At 41.9% G+C, this 24,162-nt stretch overlaps 2 protein-coding genes across 2 annotated transcripts in view; both read right to left on the reverse strand.

The window, feature by feature from the left end:
- LOC309547860 (uncharacterized protein) overlaps positions 1 to 5,889 on the reverse strand; it is a gene marked incomplete at both ends in the record, with an annotated part of 82,705 nt that extends 76,816 nt beyond the window's left edge. Inside the window, one exon of the mRNA XM_082247862.1 lies at positions 4,852 to 5,889. Within this exon, the coding sequence (XP_082103988.1) occupies positions 4,852 to 5,889 (1,038 nt within the window). The remainder of the gene's footprint in view (positions 1 to 4,851) is intronic.
- LOC309545764 (uncharacterized protein) overlaps positions 1 to 24,162 on the reverse strand; it is a gene marked incomplete at its 5' end in the record, with an annotated part of 733,676 nt that overhangs the window by 507,065 nt on the left and 202,449 nt on the right. The window lies entirely within an intron of this gene.

Below are 24,162 nucleotides of genomic sequence, written 5' to 3' on the forward strand. Positions count from 1 at the left end.
ATTATGCCCCTTGAAAGCCTGAAGGTGGTCATTGGACCCTTATGTGGCTAGGCTACCAAAAAGTCTCACACATGTGATGTCCCCAAACTTGGAAGAAGTAGCAGAATGTGTTTTTGGGTGTAATTCCCCATGTATCCATGGAATGTATGAGAAATATCTTATTATAGTGACAACTTTGTGTAAAAAAAAAAATAAACTAGGCATTTTTAAAAAACGTGACAAAAATAAAATCTTCCATGGGCTCATCATGCCTCTCAGCAAATTCCCAGTGGTGTCTACTCTAAAGGAGTAATATTCATTTTGTTTTTTACTACCATGGCATTTTAGCACGCGCTGCATAGTATTTACTGTATACTGTATCATACTTTGTAGATGCCATAACTATCACACAAGCCAATTATTATACACTTATTCTATTTTTTTTTTTTTACCAAAGACATATAGCAGAATACATTTAGGCCTACATTTTTGACAACATTTGATTTTATTGGATATTTTAACTTCTTGTCCACATCAGTGCCTGACCTCACAAATGGGCTTCTGGAAGAATGGTGAAACATTCCCATAGACACTCCTAAACTTTGTGGACGGCCTTACCAGAAGAGTTGAAGCTGTTATACCTGCAAAGGGTGGGCCAACTCAATATTGAACCCTACGGACTAAGACTGGGATGCCATTAAAGATCATGTGAGTGTCCCAATACTTTTGGAAATATCATGAACTTGGATTGTGTATTGGTAATTAACCACTTTACCACCGGAGGATTTTTCTGTCTTACGTCCAGGCCACTTTTTGCGATTCGGCGCTGTGCGACTTTAACTGACAGTTGCGCGGTCGTGCGAAGCCGTACCCAAACAAAATTTACGTCCTTTTTTTCCCCACAAACAGAGCTTTCGTTTGGTGGTATTTGATCACCTGTGCGATTTTTACTTTTTGCGCTATAAAACAAAAAAATTGTTTATTTTGAAAAAAATTATATTTTTAAAAAAATTTTATATGAAATTCCCCCCCCCCCCCAAAAAAAAAATGTAAAAATCTAAATTTAACATTTTTGGCCAATTTGTTTTCTGCTACCTATGTTTGGTAAAAAAAAAAAAAATCACAAAAAGCGTATTTTGATTGGTTTGCGCAAAAGTTATTGCGTTTACTAACTAAGGGAAAGATTTGTCATTTTTGGTGTTTTTTTTTTTAGCGCGTATCTGCGATTTTTTTTTGCGGTACTGCGACATTGCGGCGGACAGATCGGACCCTTGACTGACATTTTTGGGGTTACCAGTGACATACTACAGTAATCAGTGCTATACATATGCACGGTTACTGCAAAATGACACTGGCAGGGAAGGGGTTAACTTTATTGGGGAAGGAGGGGTTAAGTGTGTCCCTAGGGGCATGCTTTTTACTGTGATTGGCTGTGGCTACTAGTGTAGGAACACTGATCAACGGTCCTACATAGTAGAACCGTATGATCACCATTCCTACACAGGGGAGAATGACAGGCGGCTTGTTTACATTTCTGCCTGCCTTTCTACCTCTCCACCGACGATTGCCGAGTGACCGGTGGACATCGGACTTCCTAGGGAACGAGCCGTGGCGGGTGCGCGCCTCCGCGGGCGCGCGCCTGCCCGCTATTGGCTCACAAGGAAGTTACAGGCTAGTGACGTATATATACGTCACTTTGCCTGGCCGGGGCTGACCGCCGCCGTATATAGTCGTGTGGCGGTCGGCAATCAGTTAATGGGTGTTCAGGAGATGGGAGGCAATACAGTAATAAAAAATTAAATAAAAATTATACTCAAAATAACAGCACTGGCCAATAGGGGGGAGAAGGGGGGGGGGAGTGGGGAAGAACTTACCCCTCACTGGGTGGAAATTAAATTGGGATGCCTAAATAGAGAGCCCACTATGTAATAGGAAATTGTCCTCCTGTATATATATGATATTGATCCAAGGTAATGGCTGAAGATGAAATGTTGCAAGGATCTTTAAGAAGGGCTGGCAGGTAATCCACCTATTTAAGCATTACTGTCTAAGAAAAAAGAAAGTAATATGATATATTGTCCATACAGATAGTGATGATGGTGGTCTGAAGTAAAGTCCGGTCTAATCCTCCCTGGCAGCAAACCAGCGTCCGCATCTCCCTGGCTCCAAAGCCGCAATGGCGGCCATGGTGTTTATATACAACCGCCTTCAACCCGACGCGCCATATCCCGGATACGGGAGATGACCGCGTCTGGTCCAATCACCAACTGCGCATGCGTCAAAAAAAGGCGCATGCGCAGTGCCAAAAATGAAACCGCCACAGTGGGGTGGTTCCAGAAAGCCACAGACAAGTGGGCAGCAGCCGAATGGCTCCGTCCCCACCCATACTGCCTGGGGATCGCGCACCCATCCAAGGAAGAACCAGACCCGCCCTCTGGTGGCAAAAAGGAGAAAGCTAATGAAGGTGGCCAAAGCCACAACATAAGACACCCCGATGTGTGGCCCATGTATGAAAGAGGAGTGAATATATCAACTACGATCCTAATGTAGAAAAATATATATTTTTTAGAACAATAAGCAGCAATCTGCATATAAGCACACAATGTATGCTATAACATAACATATCAAATACAGAATAAACAGTAAATTGACAGTTTAATAGAATAGGTACATATCAAAAGAAATATTGATTACAAACACATTACATATCATTATACAATAAACAAAAAAGCTACTCTTTGTCAGACTGATCACCAATGGACCCACCTAAACCCAAAGCATGGGAAGGAAAGTATTAGGGGACTATTATTTTGGCAGAAACAGATGGAACTGACTCACAGAAGTCAAGCATGACATCCAACTATATTCATCCCAAAAGAAGTCATACCATCACAAGAATACATTTGCGGATGTTATCGCAGGACTCATCAGGCCTCTTCACTGAGGTGATGGTTACATAAAACCCCTGCCAGAGGGTGCAACCACCATATCAAACCCCTGCAGGAGGGTGCAACCACCACATTAAACCCCTGCCGGAGGGTGCAACCGACACATCAGAGAAAAGGTTTATAGGTTAAGACCTCATTTATACCAGGGGGTGTGGTAGCATTTAAACGCTCAATCCAATATGTTTCCCTTTGCAGTATGCGCTCGTCCCAGTTCCCCCCACGGGGGTCTGGGGGGCACAACCTCCAATACAAAAAAAGGATATTACAGAGTTGTCAAATTTATGGTGTAATCCTATGTGAACAGTTACAGATGTTAGAATTCTTCCCCCTTCTGAGTAATATAAGTGGCCACCTATTCTTTGATTCAGCTGGCGTATAGTTTTGCCTACATAAAACACCCTACATAGGTAGTTAGTGCTTGGATAGGATAATTCTTAATTGTTTTTCATGCATCGAGTATTTGGTAATAAACCTGACTGTTTCCATTTTTTTTTTTTTCCAAAAAGTTTATTGAAGAAACATGGTATAACAAAAAACAGAACATTACAGTGTGATCATTGTAGTAAATATAGTATACATGAATCATTGAAAGTACAGATAGTAATTTGTCGTGAAAGTTGACAATAACAAGAATGCAAATGATTGAATCCACAAAAAGAAAAAAAAAAAAAAAGGGAGTAGTATATATCCATGTTGCCAGCACAAGGAGGGGGTGAGGGGGGAGGAGAGTAAGGGGGAAAACAATCCAAAAGCTGTCATTTCTTATATTAAACATATCAGTTTATAAGAAGTGGAAAAAGATATACAGCATATAGAACCTTTGTTAATGAAAAGTTGTTTAGGCGAAAATCCACTCAATGTAGTGGGACATTAATCAGTTTTTGGAAATCAGATGAATCAGATCCATTTCTTTTTTAGTAGTAGTCCTATATAATAATAACTCCGCTCTGGATTGGACCTTGGTTTTGTGAAAGGCTTTTCTCAAGATGGATCGTGAGTAGCCTCTTTCCAAGAGATAGGCCTGCAAAGCATTTGCCTGAATCTGGTATTATGTATCAGAGGAGCAATTCCTCCAAAGCCTAAGACACTGAGCATATGGAATGCTTCTAACCAGGGGGGTAGGATGGGCACTCGCTGCACACAGAATAGTGTTTGCCTTCACTCGGTTTTCTATAGAGATCAGTATTAAGTTCCCCATCGGGGAAAATGTTGATCTGGAGGTCTAGGAAAGACAGGCTCACCCCACTGATGGTGTAGGTAGATCTTAAGTTTAGGTCATTGATGTTCAGGGCCTCAAGAAAGGACGCTAGTTAATTTGAAGTCCGTGTCCATATCACAAATAGGTCATCAATAAAGTGGTGCCGGCACAAAACGTGCGGCAATCACAGCTCCATTGTTTCACCGGAGAAGACCTGCCTCTCCCATCCTCCCAGATACAAATTAGCATAAGATGGAGCGCAGCAAGTGCACACCACCCCCCCACCCCCCGATCTGCAAAAAGTGTCGGTCCACAAATGTAAAATAATTCCTTGTGAGAATAAGGAGTTTTATGACAAAATTCATGAGAGGCCACGTGGTTTGCCTCTGCTCTTTGAGAAAGGATTCTGCCATCTGGATGCCCTGCTCATGGGGGGGGATACTCGAGTACAAAGCCTCGATATCGCTAGCCACGAGCAGGGAATCTGAAGGGACCTGAATCCCCTCTACATGTTTCAAAAGGTCAGTGGTGTCGCGTATATAGGATCCCCCCCCTTTTTTTCTTTTCTTCTTTTTTCTCTTTACACTTCCTTTTCTTTTAGTCCTTATCTTTTTTTTGGTCTTGCTATGGCTAGTCGGACGCCATAAGTCCCACATTATTTGTACTTTTGGAAATATAATGCATGTCTCATTCAGAATACTAAAATGACTTCTCTCCAGTGTGAACCCTCTGGTGCTTGATAAGGTTTGACTTCTGTGTAAAAGCTTTGCCACATTCAGAACACAGATATGGCTTCTCTCTAGTGTGAAACCTTTGGTGTATATTAAGATTACTCTTTGTTGTGAAAGATTTTGCACATTCCGAACAATGATATGGCTTCTCTCCACTGTGAATCCTCTGGTGTTTGAGAAGGTATGACTTCTGTGTAAAAGCTTTGCCACATTCAGAACACAGATATGGCTTCTCTCCAGTGTGAATCCTCTGGTGTGTGATAAGATCTTTCTTTGATGTGAATGCTTTGCCACATTCAGAACACTGATATGGCTTCTCTCCAGTGTGAAGCATCTGGTGTGTGATAAGGATTTCTTTGTTTGTAAAAGCTTTCCCACATTCAGAACACTGATATGGCCTTTCTCCAGTGTGAATCCTTTGGTGTCTTTTAAGCTGGTTCTGGTTTCTAAAAGCTTTCCCACATTCAGAACACTCATATGGCTTCTCTCCAGTGTGAACCCTTTGGTGAGCAAAAAAATCTCTCTTCCTTGTAAAAGCTTTCTCACATTCAGAACACTCATATGGCTTCTCTTCAGCATGATTCATGTTGTGTGTGATAAGCTCTGACTTAATTATAAAAGCTTTATCACATTCAGAACACTGATATGGCTTCACTCCAGTGTGGACCCCCTCGTGTCTGGTAAGATGTGACTTGCTTATAAAAGCTTTATCACATTCTGAACACTGATATGACTTCTCTCCAGTGTGGATTCTCTGGTGTGTGATAAGGCTTGACTTAGCTGTAAAGGTTTTGTCACATTCAGGACACTTGTACGGCTTCTCTCCGGTGTGAATCCTCTTGTGTTTGACAAGATTACCCTTGTGTGTAAATGTTTTATAACATTCAGAACACTGAAATGGCTTCTCTCCAGTGTGAATCATCTTATGTGTGACAAGATCTTTCTTCCTTGTAAAAGCTTTTTCACATTCAGAACATTGATAAGGTTTCTCTCCAGTGTGAGCCTTCTGGTGTGTGATACGTTTTGCCTTCATTGTAAAATCTTTATCAGATTCCAAATGAGAAAAAAACTTCTATGTTTACATGGGTTAAACTTTACTATAAAGCCATTGTCACTTTTAGAACAATGAAATGGCTTCTCTTCTGTTGTCCTTGGAGGCTGGATCAATGTTGAAGAGTATCCAATACACGTACAACATTTAGAACACTGATATGATTTGTGTCCTGTGTGAATCTTCCAGTGACCTGCAAAAAGACTTTTCGTCACATAAGACGCTCATATGTCTTCTTTCCCATGTGACTTAGTTGTGCTTTTGAATACCAACGTGACTGAAAACTTCATCAATCCACCTGTACAGAAAAAAAAAAATAAATAAATAAATGTCAAAATTCTATATAAAGAGCTAAATAAAGTTGCTTTACATTTTTTTAATCAAACAGAAAATTTATTGAAGCATCCAAAATGTTCCAGAGTGGACAATTGAGTACAATTAGCATTACATTTCCTCATCAGGTACATCGTCAGATAATGAAACATACTGTGCATCCAAAAGTCAAGAATATGTGACAGCATATAACGCAAGACAGCCTTATCCTATTGGGTTTCACAGCCATCGTGGTCCACTCGGAATAGAAAATGAATATGTCAAAATTCAAAAGTATAAGGAGTACACCCTGCATCACATCAACATTTTATACAGTGCCCACTTGCCTTCTGGAAGATTGATTTACCCCCTTCATGACCAGGCCATCTTTTACTTTTGGCACTGGGCTGCTTTACCTGACAATTGCACGATCATGCAACACTATAATCAAATTAAATGTATATATTTTTCACACAAATTGAGATTTCTTTTGGTGGTGTTTGATCAAAACTGTTTTTTTTTCCCAAAATGTTCAGTCCTTTTTCGTTTATAGCCCAAAAATTCTGTGATACCAATACAGATACAATCTGTTTCTGAACTGAGTGTATATGCAGCTCATAATTTGATTTTAATACTATATATGTGTTATATGTCTGTCTTTCACATTTGTGTTATTTTGAATACAAAAATTAAATTTTGTATATATTTTTTTTCAACCACTTAAGCCCGGAGGATTTGGCTGCTCAAAGACCATGCCCCATTTTGCGATTCGGCACTGCGTGACTTTAGGCTCGGTTTCCACTAGTGCGACTTGCTGTGCGACTTGACACAGGTCATGTCGCACAGCAAGTCAAAAGCCATTTGTTTCAATCTGGCCCGTTTTCACTGCCGCGACTTGAGTTGCGGCGACTTCAAAAGTAGTTTGTGCACTACTTTTGAGCTGACTTCAGTGCGACTTCCCTCTATAATGAGGGACAAGTCTCACTGAAAGCCGCAAACAACTTTCACTACGAAGTCGTGCTAGAAGTAGCACGACTTCGTAGCCGCGGTAGTGGAAACGGAGCCTAACGGACAATTGCGTGGTCGTGCGATGCTGTACCCAAATTAAATTCAGGTCCTTTTTTCCCCACAAACAGAGCTTTCTTTTGGTGGTATTTTATCACCTGTGTGATTTTTATTTTTTGCGCTATAAACAAAAAAAGAGCAACAATTTTGAAAAAACAACAATATTTTTCACTTTTTTTTTATATGAAATTCTCAAAAAAAAAAAAATTAAAATCCAAATTTTTTTTAACTTTTTAGGCCAATTTGTTTTCTGCTACATATTTTACGTAAAAAAAAAAAATCACAATAAGCGCATTTTGATTGGTTTGCGCAAAAGTTATTGTGTTTACTAACTATGGGAAAGATTTATGTCATTTTTATTGTTTTTTTTTTAACTAGTAATGGCGGTGATCTGCGATTTTTAGCGGAACTGCGACATTGCGGCGGACAGATCGGACCCCTGACTGACATTTTTGACACTTTTGGGGGTACCAGTGACATTACTACAGTAATCAGTGCTAAAATATGCACTGTTACTGTAAAAATGACACTGGCAGGGAAGGGGTTAACTTTATTGGTGATCAGTGGGTTAAATGTATCCCTAGGGGCGTGATTCTAACTGTGGGGGGGCGTGGCTTGTGATGTAGCCACAGAGACATACGATCCTACATCGCAGGATTGCATATCCTCTGTGATGATCTAAGGGAGAATGACAGACGGCTGTGTTTACATCAGCCGTCCGTCCTTCTCCCTCTCCTGCGGGAGATTGCGAGTGGTCGGCGGCCATCAGAGCCACGGGTCACATGTGCAGAGATCCCTGTAAACAAGCAGGGGTGGGAGCGCGCCTTCGGCCGTGTGCGCTCACCCCCTACAGGCTCCTGGGCGAGCGACGTAGCCCTACGTCGGTTTGCCCAGGAGCGGCTGACTGCCGCAGTAAATAAATAGTCGTGCGGCGGTCGGCAAGTGGTTCAAAATCCCTATTGATTTATTGGCACCTTAAAAGTCCCCAACCCAATTTTCTCTTCCTCCATGATCTATGGGTGGTTGAGGTTTTCTTCCTATTCTGCTACATATTTTTGGTAAAAAAAAAATCCCAATAGGCTTATATTGATTGCTTTGCGTGTATACTGGAAATTGTATTTATTTTTTATTACACTAGTAATGGCGGTGATCAACTAATTATAGCGGGACTGTGATAGTGCAGTGGCCAATCTGACACTTTGTGGGAACCTTCCACTCTCCACCAACAGGTTAATACAACACCACAGTCTCCTCATTCACCTCACAATACACACACAGCCAATTCAGCCCCCATAGGGTCATCATCCACTCTTTCTTCCACAATCGATTTACAAGACCCCACTTTTTTAGTTATTACACCAGAAGGCCCTAAAACTCACCCCAACTTTGTAACATATACTCCCAATTCCACTACCCCCCTTTCTTCAATGGATTTGGACACTTCTTGCACTGATAATTCGATCATTAACTTGTCTACCAACATACTCTCGGAGGAGGAATCTGCTATACTCCAAAAAGGCCTTAGTTTTTGTCCAAGTACTAAACTTGATAGGTTTGAATTCATCAAGGACCTTCATTTATTTGCCTGTAAGCTCAACTTCAAAACTTTTTTTCACAAACAAAATACCATTAGTTCATGGGAGGCCCCCAAAGACACATTGGATACTCTTGGACACATTGATCTCACTTTTGGAGGAGAATGAAGATTTAATTGACCGTGTCGATCTGCCCTTGGGGTCCACACGAATCAACCACCCTCTTCCACTCAACCTTTAAACCTTAGGAAAACGTCAGACAAATACCCTGCAATACAGAACTCGAATATTAACACCTTTTTAAAATTAGTATCCAAAGAACTTGACAAACTCAAAATCCAATCGTCCGATGAACCCAATATTACACTCGAGCAAAGACAAGCAATCAACAATCAGGCCGAGAACCATTCAATTGTAATCAAACAGGCAGATAAGGGAGGCAATGTTGTCCTTATGGACAACACCCAGTATGTTGACATGTGTTTAAAAATTCTTAAGAACTACGACTGGTACAGACGAATTACCACAGATATTGTCTTGAAATACCAACAGGAATTTTATGAACTAGTTCATTTGGCATACCTTAATAACACCATACCCAAACACACTTGGGAATGCATCCGCACGGCTTTTCCAATCATGCCGACGTTCAATCCCCCCTCAAAGTTCATAAAGACCCCAAAAATCCACCAGGCAGACCTATCATATCTGGCCGGGGATCAATCTCTGACAACGCCAGCAAATTAATAGATTCCTTTTTGAAACCGTTTGTCACATGTCTACCATCTTACACCCGTGATACCATCCATTTTTTTTTTTAGAGAATTAACAATATAATCATTTCACAGGAATCACTGTTGGTTACCCTCGATGGCGAGGCGTTATACAGCTCGATCCCTCATGACAGGGGGATTGCGGCTGTGCGACACACCATCATTCGCTGGGAGAAACTGGACGCCTATGGCGAGTTTATTCTGTCCCTACTGAATTACATCCTCACTCATAATGTTTTCACATTTCAGGGCTCCCACTACCTCCAGGTACAGGGTGTAGCGATAGGAACATGTTGTGCCCCGTCCTACGGTAACCTGTACCTGGGGGAGTGGGAGGAATTCTTCCTATCAGATAAGTCTTTATCCATGTACACTGACCATATCAAAACATGGGTCTGTTACATAGACAATATTTTCCTTATTTGGGATGGCCCCCTTGATCTTTTACATAATTGCCTCAACAGGATGAACAAAAATGAATTTAATCTTACATTCACTATGAATGAAGATTCAACCATGATTACATTCCTGGATGTCGAGATATTCAAGGGGGAGGGTGGTGTTCTCTACCGTAAGCTCACTGCGGGCAACACCATCCTCCATGCTTCCAGTTTCCATCCAGAACCCATAGTGCGTTCAATCCCGTTCGGTCAATATTTACGACTAAGAAGCATTTGCACAGACTTGCAAACCTTCCAAGAGGCAGCAAACAATCTACGTGATAGACTCTTAAGAGGCTACTCCAGGAACATTCTAAAAAGAGCTTATAAGAAGGCCCTTGACAGCAAGAGAGACCAACTCTTACTTCCTAAGACCCGAAAAGAGGACAACACCCTCAGAATCATTACCAAATATTCTGATCAACATTCTAACATGCGCAAGATTGTAACAAAGTATTGGCATCTGTTGGCATTGGATCCTACTTTAGGACCCCATGTACCACAGTTGCCACAATTTACCTTCAGTCGAGCCCCGTCACTTAGAGACAAACTAGTGCAGAGTGAATAAAGGGGTAACACTGAGCATGACCCCTGTAAGTACAAAGGCACATATAGGTGTGGTACTTGCAATTATTGCAGGTACATGTACACACAAAAAAAATCATATTTTACCAAATGGCCAAAAATTTACAGCCAAACACTTCGCCAACTGCTGCACTCATGGAGTGGTTTATCTACTGCTCTGTGAGTGCGACTGCTTCTATGTTGGAAAAACAAAACTCGAGTTTTGGAGGTGTGCCTACCGACATAAAAAGCATGAAGTTCTGTGACCCAGAATTGCCACTAGGCCGTCATGTCAGCATTGTACATGTGGGCATATTCCCTAAACCAAAATTCCTTATATTGGACCGTATCCACCCCAGTTCCAGAGGCAGAGACTGGAATAAACGTCTCCTGCAGATGGAACTGAGGTGGATTTACTCATTGAAAGCTACTGAGCGCCCAGGCCTTAATGAGGCAATTTCCTTTAAATCCTTCCTTGAGGGTTTTAACTTGGGGGGCATGGAGAGATAATCTCCCCCCTATACAACCCATATCCTTGTTGGTTGGACTGTGTTTCTTTTTTCTTTGATATCATATATTGGTTTGATCCCCTTTGATATATATACTGTCTTTTCTATTGCAGGGACTGGAATCATGACTGGTGCCAAGTTCTTCTTTTTATATAGTATATTTTAGGATACTTCTTGTTATTTTCACTTACTTGTAGTGATTGATAATTTAACGATTACATATATATTACAATCTTGCTTTATCTGCCAAATACCGTACTAAGCAAAAATCAATTGCCCCATACAATTTGTAAAGTATTAGACCTTTTCATCGATTTATTTGTGTGGTTTCCCCCTCTTTTTTCGGCCAGCCCGGCACGGTAAGAGGCGCCATCTAATGGGCGCCTACACATCGAGCGCGTGTTCACTTCCATCTGACATCCCTTAGGGGGTGTCCATCACGCGTCCGATGCTAGCTCCACCAGCATTCCATGCAGACGGAGCGTTCTCCACGCCGGTGGAACGCAGGCACCGGCTGCGCCTTCATGACGTCACACGCAATGCGTGTGTACGTCATCAGTGGGGACTCGCCCGGCACCTGTGATCCAGGGAGCCCGTGGCGGGATGCCAGCTGAGCGTCATTCACTCAATCAAGCCCACTAAACAGGTACTATTTAACCAAGCTCCGGTCGGCGCTCATTTGTGCAGTCTGCCGTTCAGGAGCTTGGTGCCCCACATACCTACAATCTCTTTCTTTGCTGTTTTCTTCATCCAGGTAAGCGTGCATCTTACAATCTTTGCTTGACTCTCTTTTGGCATGATTGTACTTCGCTAACTCTACCCCTCTGGACAACCTATCTGATATCCTCAGTTTACCCAATTTGCATATACCTATTGAGAGCTTTTTCTTTCTCCCACAAGGGAGCACTACTTCTTGGACATTTTTAAATATACCTTTCTATTTGAATATATACAGCCATATCTTTGGCTGACTAACTCCAATCTGGTTTTTAATCAATGTTACCAATGCCCATAATCTTGATATTAATTCAACACCTAATAGCATACCTTTCAGCTTCTTATTTCGTCTTTATATCACTTTCTGTAAATTTCAGCAAGTGAAAAGCATGCTCTCCCCCTTTTTTTTCTTTTTTGAACCTAGTTGTGGATGGCTCTCTCAGTAAACTGTTCAGCCACTTTGGACTCCAGCTGTTCCGAATTCAGGGGACACACAATTAGAGAAGCATCTGGCAAATACATTCTCCTATCTGGTCTCTTTGTTGGCCAATTAGCACCAGTCAGGCTCCAATCAACCCTGTGTTGTTTTTATTCCAGCAAGCATCCAATATTCTTGTGCAGTTAACCATGCGAGTTGAATATCCTTGAATCTATTATACAACATACAAGTAGAATGTATTGTTATTGTACTCTTTTTTGACAATCGTTAAATGTGTGGCTTTATTATTATATTCAATACCAACAGAAAACCACCCAAAGTCACCCCTGATGAAGAAGCAGTGACTTTGAAATGCGTCGGGTATCAACTTTGGACTCAGTGGTTGGTTCTGACACAATGTATTTGTTTTTTGCTTGCTTATGTTTTTAACTTATGTATTCCATGTATAATAAAATTTGTATATTTTTCAATTTTTTGGTATATTATTCTGCTTTGTGCCTTAGAAATCCCACCCCAGGGGAATCCCACATTTTGTCTATTATCCAGGGATGTGGCACACTTTTTTAGAAACCCTACCAAGAGCACCCATTGCTTTGTGGGAACCAGTGACACTAATACAGTGATTAGTGCTAAAAATATGCGCTGTCCGTGTACTAATGACCAAACTGGTGACCCTAGCATAGGGAACAAACTTTTCAGAGACAGTGAATACAATAAGACACGGGGCCACTCACTAAAACTAGAAGAAAAGCGGTTTAATCTTAAACTGCCTTAAGGGTTCTTTACTGTCAGAGCAGTGAGGATGTGGAATTCTCTTCCACAAGCAGTCGTATCAGCAGGGAGCATCAATAGTTTCAAAAAACTATTAGATGGGCAGCTTATAGACATCAACATACAGGGGTATACAATGTACGGTTAGCAACAAACACACACACACACACACATTATAGGTTGAACTGGATGGACTGATGTCTTTTTTCAACCTCACTTACTATGTAATGACACTGGCTGGGAAGGGGTTAACATCTAGGGGCAATCAAGGGGTTAAATATGTGCCTAACAATGCTTGTGTCATAGGTCTGCCACCTAAGGGTTAACTTAGTGCAGACTAATTTCAGTGATTGACAACAGGCTGCCTTATTTAAACACCTCAGCAGCACTGAGTCTTTGCTGTCTGATCTGCAGCTTCACTTTGAGTTCTGTTCCTGTGCTTGTATCGATTCCTGTATTGACCTGGCTTGTCTGACTTTGTTGCTATCTCCAGTCCTGACCCCGGCTTGCCTTGACTCTGCTATACCTGCTTTCTGCCTGATATCCTGCTGCCAACCCCTGCCTGTACACCGACTACTCTCTGCCTGCTGCTTGAACTGTATCTGATTACCTGTGTCTGAAACCGGCTTTTCTGACCCTGCTCCAGTCTTTGCCCATCCAGCTCCTTCCAGTGCCTGAAGACGATGTCCTGCATCCACTGTGCATCCACACCTCTTTACCTGCTTCTTCCTGCAGCTCAGCAATCCAGCCGTGTTCAGTGACTTTATCAGCTACTCTTCTCAACTGCCAACAGAAGACCAGCGCAGGCACTCTTACCTCACTGCGCTCTCGCATCCACTCTTACCTCACTGCGCTCTCGCATCCACTGTTGCAACTCCAGTGGTGCCTGAGCCAGGGCTGTACAAGGTCTCCCTCCCTCTGCACGTCAGGCTCTGCTACAAGGTACGTGACAGTATCAGACAGCCATGTCTGAGCCTGCAAGAGGGACCTCCAATGGATGAGATCTGTCAACATCTCGCAGCCCTCAACCAAGCCATCAAGTCCCTGCAGGAAGGCTACGTCCAGCTGGAGGAACGTGTGCAGTCTTTAGTCACTTCTGTAGGACCTATCACAGCTCTCTCTCCTGCTGCTGCACCAACGCTGACTACTACTGCACGCACTGTGATGATGCTACCACCTGAACCCAGGGTTCCTACACCTGAAAGGTTCTCAGGGGATCAAAGCAAATTCAGGGCATTTCACAATGCATGCGAGTTATACTTCGCCCTGCAACCCCGGACTTTCTCCCTGGAATCCACTAAAGTAGGATTCATTATTTCCTTACTTCAAGGGGAACCCCAAACCTGGGCCCACCGGCTGCTCGAGGAAAATAGTACTCAGATTCATGCTATGTCATCTTTCTTTGGCGCAATGGCCCAGATGTACGATGACCCCCAACGAACTGTCACAGCGGAGGCTGCTCTCCATGCGCTCCAGCAAGGCCGCAGAGCGGCTGAGGACTATGTCACGGACTTCAGACGCTGGAGCGTCGATACACAATGGAATGATGCAGCTCTGCAACACCAGTTCCGCCTTGGATTGTTGGAAGGTCTTAAAGACGAGTTAGCCCGGGTTGGAGTACCTAATACCTTGGAGGGCCTTATCACCCTGGCTATCCAGATTGACTGTCGGCTCCGCGAGCGTTGGTCAGATTTTCCCCGCAGTTTTGTCCTACATGGATGATGCCTAGAGCTCCAGTTCCTGCTCATCCTAAGTATATCACTTCAGCTCCAGCCAGTTCAAATTCTATTAACCCTGCATCAGATGTCCCTGAACCCATGCAACTCGGGTTAATGCGTCCTGTGCCGTCTCCTGAAGAGCAACAACGCCGCCAACTAGGCAACCTATGTCTTTACTGCGGAGAAGCTGGCCACTATGTGCGGACCTGTCCTATTAAGATGTGCAAGTGTCCACCTGTCTTCCCTGCTAACCTGTCAACTTTATCTGCTAATGCAACTCACCTAGCTCTCCCAATCTCATTCTAGCTTCCGGAAGGAACTATCTCAGTTAACGCCATTATTGACTCTGGAGCATGCAGTTGTTTCATTGACTTAAACTTTGCCACTCAGCAGCAAATTCCTCTGTGACCCAAGACTCAAGGACTTTCTGTTTACCCGACAGATGGTTCATGTATTAGATCAGGATGAGTTACTCAGGAAACACCTCCATTACCCGTGATTACTCCTACTAAACATAAGGAGTCATTGAGCCTGGATGCCATCTCTTCTCCATTATTTCCCATCCTCTTGGGCCTACCTTGGCTTCAAGCCCATAACCCTCAGATTGATTGGGGTCCGGAGAGGGCGGTATGTACAGGAGAGGAGTGTGGTGGGTATGACAGTGGGCGGTATGTACAGGAGAGGAGTGTGGTGGGTATGACAGTGGGCGGTATGTACAGGAGAGGAGTGTGGTGGGTATGACAGTGGGCAGTATGTACAGGAGAGGAGTGTGGAGGGTATGACAGTGGACAGTATGTACAGGAGAGGAGTGTGGAGGGTATGACAGTGAGCAGTATGTACAGGAGAGGAGTGTGGAGGATATGACAGTGAGCAGTATGTACAGGAGAGGAGTGTAGAGGATATGACAGTGGGCGGTATGTACAGGAGAGGAGTGTGGAGGATATGACAGTGAGCGGTATGTACAGGAGAGGAGTGTGGAGGGTATGACAGTGGGAGGTATGTACAAGAGAGGAGTGTGGAGGATATGACAGTGAGCAGTATGTACAGGAGAGGAGTGTGGAGGATATGACAGTGAGCAGTATGTACAGGAGAGGAGTGTAGAGGATATGACAGTGGGCGGTATGTACAGGAGAGGAGTGTGGAGGATATGACAGTGGGCGGTATGTACAAGAGAGGAGTGTGGAGGATATGACAGTGGGTGGTATGTACAGGAGAGGAGTGTGGAGGATATGACAGTGGGCAGTATGTACAGGAGAGGAGTGTAGAGGATATGACAGTGGGCGGTATGTACAGGAGAGGAGTGTGGAGGATATGACAGTGAGCGGTATGTACAGGAGAGGAGTGTGGAGGATATGACAGTGAGCAGTATGTACAGGAGAGGAGTGTGGAGGGTATGACAGTGGGCGGTATGTACAGGAGAGGAGTGTGGGGGGTATGACAGTGGGCGGTATGTAAAGGAGAGGAGTGTGGTATAGTGTTGGATATTATGTACAGAAGAGCTGCGAATCATCATACCCTCCACTTGTGCTTCTATCTTATCATCCTGGAGGAAATAGAAGCACAGGTGGAGGCAAACAATGGACCCACTGTACATCTAACTTCTTGGAATGCCAGGACCCAGAGGGTTCTCCTGGGGTTTCTCCCCTTATTCTGTCTCAGCCACATTAGTGGGAGATCAGCCTGAATGTTCTTCCTAGGAGGGAATACCGGAGACATTTTCAGGCCCATTGATTGTGCAGCAATGAAGAGGAAACCATCGCAGAGAAGCAGAGTCTGAAGCCGGATTTACTGAAGTCCCAGATAAGCAAATGTGTTCCACCAACATTTAGAGAGTGCAGTGACCCACTTTATTGAGATGATTGGAGACAAAGTGTATGAAGCCACACACACACACACACACAATTACCAAAAGTATTGGTAATTGTATTTTTTAAAGTATTTTTAATGACATCCCAGTCTTGATCTGTAGGGTTTAAAATTGAGTTGGCCCACCCTTTGCAGGTATAACAGCTTCAACTCTTCTGTGAAGGCCGTCCCCAAGGTTTAGGAGCGTCTATGGGAATGTTTCACCATTCTTCCAGAAGTGCATTTGTGATGTCAGGCACTGATGTTGGATATATAATATATAAACATAAGTCGTGCTGAGTGATGTGAACAAATCAATGTCTAAAATAAATCAAGTCCTAGTGTGAAGATAAATCCTAGTGACAATGGATAATCTTCAAATTGATGTGACTACTAAGATCCACACTTTAGGAATCCAGAAACTTATAGGTGATGCGCTTACCGAACAAACAATAAGTGATTGCAGATATAAATAAATCACAAGAAGTGGACTTGATTGTAGAAACACATGTGATGAACTCCCAAGAAATGAAAAGAGGGGGGTTTTTTGGTTGAGCTGACCCTTGTGTGCCATAATCCTATTAATTAGAGAAAAAGGAACTCCATGATACAAAACAAGTTTGCTCAGGGAGATAAAGGTTTAGTGGACTTTAAAGGCACATATTAAGTAGGCAAAAGACTACCATAAGTATAAAAAACATATATTCTTTTATTTAACCAAAGTTTTTTTTAAAAAATAGAACAAAAGTTCAAGAAGCAAAACTATACAATGACATACATATTATTTGAAATAAGAACATTCATCATATCTATAGGTCAAAATATTGGATACACAGATATTGTAGTAGTTACACTTTGTGAGTATTAGGATCGTGGTCTGAAGAGGTCGACGCGTTTCGCCTTAGCTTCTTCTGGACCTCAGACGCTAATATACAATTTTATCTCTTTTAGTAGAAACAGAAACATGCAATTAGTACAAAGCATTTTATGTTACATTTTATTCCTATATCTTTTATTAATTTGTTAATCAAAACAACACACCTCTCAAAATGCAGAAAAACCGTGTGATCCGTGGTCATCAGTATCAGTATATCATATTGATCATAGAGTAGTAAAAAATAGGCGGGAAGTGAAGAGGGAGAAAAAGGCCCAAAAACTGGTGGAATGGGCCACCTATATATATGGGGCAAAGGGGAAACATATAAATCTCAAAAAGGTATTTCAATATCCTCAAATATTAGTAATGATTTATGTTATATTTACCTCAAATTCCCACACTGGAATCTATCGAGGATTCAGGTCGGGATCAGAGTAGTGATATGGAGGCTGCTATTGGCTGTATCACATGAAGGTCTAGTAAAAGAAGTAGTGTATATATTTATTTGTTTCCATCTCATCCATTCAATAGAAATGGAGAGACAAAAACATAAAACCACAAGGTTCTATACTTATAAATATATCTCCAAATTAATTCATTTTACCTTTGTATCCTTCTGTCTAATCTTAGACCATATTGGGACCCAGTCCCCTTATAGCAGTAGATATTGATGTCTTGTAACGTTAGATGGAAAAGTTCCCCCCAGATTTGTAGTGTATCCGCTAGGGTGTAATCAGATAATAGTAGATTATATTCACAAAAAAGGGGGGTATATATCTCAATTTAAATCCCTTATGTTAATGTATATATTCATATATACATATATTTTATTACTTACATAGTAGAGTATATTCCAGTGTAAAACAATGGTATTATGGATATTACAGCTGAAATTGCTTGTGAATATAGTTCCCAGGGATAGAAAAGGTATAGTCATCTGGTTCAAAAGGGGGCGACCTAAGACAATTTCAATAGAAAAGCATGTCTAGATTAGTTGGACTATATTGCCAAGATTGGGGTAGATAGTTTTAAAAAAGCTCAAAAAACTTACTGCGCCAAGAGCCTCCATCAGCCTGTTCGTATCCCGCCATGTCCTAGGTGTGTGTGTGTGTCGCATATATACCTGATCATTACCTAATGAATTGCGATCTGGTGTTTGTTTGTTGTCTCCGCGCACCGGAAGTGCGTCACTTTCCCGCCTTTGTCTCTTACCTTAGGACGCAACCGGAAGTGCGTCCTTTGTTTACATCCGGTCATGACGCTCGGCGGAAAGAGCACCCGCCGGAAGCGTCAATGAAGCCAGGAATGATCTGCGGAAGTGACGTGCGCTCACCAACAACCTCGTAAGAGGGTGGGTCATCGCCGCCCTGTCACTAAACGCAGATAGGTCCTTACTGGCTCAGAGTGCAAAATAAGATCGCTGTGACCAGTATAACAACGGCTTCTGCATAAAAGAGAGGGGTCAAATTATCATTATGTCATTTGCACTTGTATTGCATATTATAATCTATATATCCACTCTATTGAGAGAACATTTTATATTTGTTTATTCTGAGGCATATATAGTACTTTTAGTTATAACTTGCATATACATCATATATCAACATTTGAATTAATATTCTTTGAAAGGTATTTTTACAATATGAATGTGGCTTGTATCTAGGACTCTTTACAGGAAGTCAAGGAGAAAGTCATTGCTACAAATACATCGTATAGTAAAAAACAATGAGAGGAAAGGAGAAAAAGGGAAATAAAAGAGATCGGATAACATCATAATTATTATGTCTCTTATCACCCCAAAAATCACTTTAGAAAAGGTTGTTTTTTTGGGGCTTATTTTATTTTATCTGTGAAGAAGGATTCCACATATGAGGGGGGGGGGGGGGGGGGTTTATTATTGTTTCCTCAGGGGGGCCCTTCTAGAGAAGCCCCTCAAAGGAAAGGTTTGAAACTTAGTGCCTCATTTAGTCCTGGACTTATTGTAGCTTTTAACAAATAAATCCAACGTGCTTCGCGCTGTAGTATAATTTTATCAAATTCCCCCCCTCTCGGGTTTTCCAATATACGTTCTAAGGCTGCGAATTTCACTACTTTTGTATTATTTTTGTGATGCACCCCCAGATGTCTTCCAATGGGTGTAGACAAAAGATTATTTTTTCCGTATCCTATATGGTCCTTGATACGGCGCCAGAAATTTCGTTTTGTTTTTCCTATATAGTATGCGCCACAGTCGCAGAACATAATATATACTATGCCTATTGTTTGACAGTCAACATAATGTTTTATAGAATGAAGTTGTCCATTAGGTAGATATAATGATTGGTTTTCGTAGATCCATTCGCAAAATTTGCACTTCCCACAGCGCCATGTACCTGGTATATCCTCGACTGGTTTATCTCTTTTATCATCAAAATGACTTCTGATGACTCTATCCCTGATTGACTTAACTTTTTTAAAAGTAATCTCTGGGTAATCGTTCACATATTTACTTAAAATACTATCATTTTTGAGCAGGTACCAATGTTGCTGTAGGATATTGCGAACTAAGTGATGTTGACGATGATATGGAGTGATAATACGTACCCTTCCCTCTTGATTTTTATCTTTTTTGTAAAAGAGAGTTTCCTCTCTCGTTTTTTGGAATGCCCTGTTATACGCTTTTCGTAATGTTGTGGTTGTATATCCCCTTGCTCGCAACCTGTTTCTAAGTTTGTTTGCTTCCAGACGAAACTGATCATCATTTGAGCATATTCGTCGAAGTCGCAGGTACTGCGAGTACGGTATACTTTGTACCAATGATTTTGGATGGAAGCTATGTGCATGGAGCACAGTGTTTCCAGCTGTTGGTTTACGGTACAGAGTTGTCTCTACTTTTCCTGTTTCTGTGATGGATATTGTGATATCAAGAAAGGGAATAGATTTGTGACTCCATTGATTAGTAAATTTCAAGTTGAATTGGTTATTGTTTAAAGATTTGAGGAATTTCCGCAGGTCCTCCTCCGGCCCCGACCACAACATGAACACGTCATCTATGTAGCGGAGCCAGAGGAGGACATGCGGAAAAAATTGGGCTAGGCCTTCGTCTGAGAAAAGGGTTCGCTCCCACCCCCCCAGGTACAGGTTGGCATACGATGGGGCACAGGAGGTCCCCATCGCCACCCCCTGCACCTGGAGGTAGTGGGAGCGATCAAAGACGAAGGCGTTCCCTGTCAAAATAAAGGCCAAGGCCTCCAGAATGAAATCAATATAGCCCCTCTGTTTGAGGGGACGTTCATACAGAAATTCCTTTATCACAGACAGACCCCTGGTATGCGGTATGCTACTATATAAGGCCTCGATATCAACGGCCACCAAGACCGTGCCCGGTGGTACCACTAGGCCTTCTAAACGTTTGAGAAGGTCCGGAGTATCTTTTATGTATGATGGCAGAGAAGTAACATGTTCTCTAAGAATTAAATCTATGTACTGGCTGGTTGGCTCTGTGTATGATCCTATTCCTGATATTATCGGTCTACCCGGGGGTGATCTTAAATTTTTATGCGTTTTCGGTAACGCATAAAAAGTTGGAACTTTAGGATTTTTAACATATATCGCCTGGTAAGTATCCTTATCTATAAGGCCTCCAAATTGTGCTCTGAAGAGTAACTGAGCAAAATCTTTTTGTAGTGTATTTATCATTTCTGATTCTATCAGCCTGTACCATTCCCTGTTATTTAGAATATTCAAGCACATGTCTCTGTACTGTTCCACATCCATTACGACAATGTTGCCGCCTTTGTCGGCAGGTTTCACCACAATTTTGTCGTTGGTACTCAGAGACAACAGGGCTTGTTTTTGCTGTTGGGTAAGATTGTTTTTACTATTTTTTGGTATCTGAATAGCCTCAATTTGTTTTGTCACCTGCGTTATGAATGCTGCAATATTGGGATTCGTCTGTAGAGAGGGGAATTTTTCTGATTTCTTTTTCACTTTGTGAATTGGCAAATCTTTTCCTCTTAGGGTAGGTGTCTCTGTTGTATTGTCATTAGATGTTCTCATATTAGGGAGTTCTATTCCACTTGCTTGTGAGGACAAATCAGCGGTCTCATTTTCCTCAAGGAGATCCATGAGGTCTTTGAGAGCCCTGAAGTCCCTTACTTTGAAATCCTTCCACTGTTCTTTTAATATGTGGTCCTGTTTCCTCTTTTTTCTTTCCTCATCAAATAAATATTTGTAAGTTAATTTCCTTCCAAAAAGGTTTAGATCTTTGACAATTTCAAAGAGGTTCATCTCCTGAATTGGGCAGAAAGTAAGACCTAAGGAAAGAACTTCCTTTTCATTTTTCGTAAGGACATAAGATGATATATTTATTATATCTAGGCCTGTAGTTGGTTCAGTTTGATTGTGAATCTGTCTATCGTGCTTTGGTTTAATGTGAGATCTGTTTGTGGTTTGGATAGATCCAATTGACTGTTCATTAGATCTAAAAAACCATCATCCTCTAGTGGTTCGGCTGTGTGATTGTGTGTGTTGGGTGTAGTGGACATCGTTTTGGGGCGTACCGACCCATCCCCGTGAAATACGTGCATTAAGGTAGATGGAGTTTGTGCATTTTGTGAAATAGGTGTAGCTTTTTTATTTGCATGTTCCATAGTGCGTTTTTTACCGCCGCCTTGTGTATTACCATCACCCGATTTTGAGCGTTTACGTGTCTGTCGATATTTCCAGTGGTTACCGTGCGAAAAATGTGAATTGTGAGACATATTAGACGTGTTTGATGAGTCAGATTCATGGCCTCCTTTTTCAAAATCTCTATTTCTTATGTTTTGTTTAAACGTCCTAGGCCGTCTAAAACCCCCTACTGGCCACCTATATGCTATGTTGTTGTTAAAGGCTAGTTTGTCCCGGAGATACTTTTGTTCCTTTCTATCTACAATCTCTCCATTATATTTCTCCAAGAAAGTCTGGAGCGCATTATTGCGCACCAAATATTCTGGGAGTAACCGAATATCCTGGTTTTTGGAATAGATCGTTTTAATTTCATCATTTAACTCTAGCATTTCAGCCCTATATTGTTCCAATAATTGGGTAATCATCTGTTTTGAACATAATTTGAGGGTATTTTCCCAGTTTTGTCTAAATTCAGGTGATATTATTCTAAGGTTTGGAAAGATCTGCACTCTTAAGCCTATGGGGTTTAATCCCTCCTCATTATAGCGCTCAAAATATTTGATGTGCCAGTGGAGGTTTGATTTTTTGATCAAGTATTTTTTTAGTTTGAAAAAGAAGTCATTGATGTCTATATTACTCAGGCCTTCCTCCTTAGTACCTTTTTGTGCCTTTTGCATCAGTCCTTCCCAAGATGTGCCTAGATAGTCCGCCATTATATATGTGTGTGTGCTGATTTGTCCTCACAAGCAAGTGGAATAGAACTCCCTAATATGAGAACATCTAATGACAATACAACAGAGACACCTACCCTAAGAGGAAAAGATTTGCCAATTCACAAAGTGAAAAAGAAATCAGAAAAATTCCCCTCTCTACAGACGAATCCCAATATTGCAGCATTCATAACGCAGGTGACAAAACAAATTGAGGCTATTCAGATACCAAAAAATAGTAAAAACAATCTTACCCAACAGCAAAAACAAGCCCTGTTGTCTCTGAGTACCAACGACAAAATTGTGGTGAAACCTGCCGACAAAGGCGGCAACATTGTCGTAATGGATGTGGAACAGTACAGAGACATGTGCTTGAATATTCTAAATAACAGGGAATGGTACAGGCTGATAGAATCAGAAATGATAAATACACTACAAAAAGATTTTGCTCAGTTACTCTTCAGAGCACAATTTGGAGGCCTTATAGATAAGGATACTTACCAGGCGATATATGTTAAAAATCCTAAAGTTCCAACTTTTTATGCGTTACCGAAAACGCATAAAAATTTAAGATCACCCCCGGGTAGACCGATAATATCAGGAATAGGATCATACACAGAGCCAACCAGCCAGTACATAGATTTAATTCTTAGAGAACATGTTACTTCTCTGCCATCATACATAAAAGATACTCCGGACCTTCTCAAACGTTTAGAAGGCCTAGTGGTACCACCGGGCACGGTCTTGGTGGCCGTTGATATCGAGGCCTTATATAGTAGCATACCGCATACCAGGGGTCTGTCTGTGATAAAGGAATTTCTGTATGAACGTCCCCTCAAACAGAGGGGCTATATTGATTTCATTCTGGAGGCCTTGGCCTTTATTTTGACAGGGAACGCCTTCGTCTTTGATCGCTCCCACTACCTCCAGGTGCAGGGGGTGGCGATGGGGACCTCCTGTGCCCCATCGTATGCCAACCTGTACCTGGGGGGGTGGGAGCGAACCCTTTTCTCAGACGAAGGCCTAGCCCAATTTTTTCCGCATGTCCTCCTCTGGCTCCGCTACATAGATGACGTGTTCATGTTGTGGTCGGGGCCGGAGGAGGACCTGCGGAAATTCCTCAAATCTTTAAACAATAACCAATTCAACTTGAAATTTACTAATCAATGGAGTCACAAATCTATTCCCTTTCTTGATATCACAATATCCATCACAGAAACAGGAAAAGTAGAGACAACTCTGTACCGTAAACCAACAGCTGGAAACACTGTGCTCCATGCACATAGCTTCCATCCAAAATCATTGGTACAAAGTATACCGTACTCGCAGT

Source organism: Pelophylax lessonae, assembly GCF_965119305.1.
Source record: "Pelophylax lessonae genome assembly, chromosome: 2".
Lineage (NCBI taxonomy): Eukaryota > Metazoa > Chordata > Amphibia > Anura > Ranidae > Pelophylax > Pelophylax lessonae.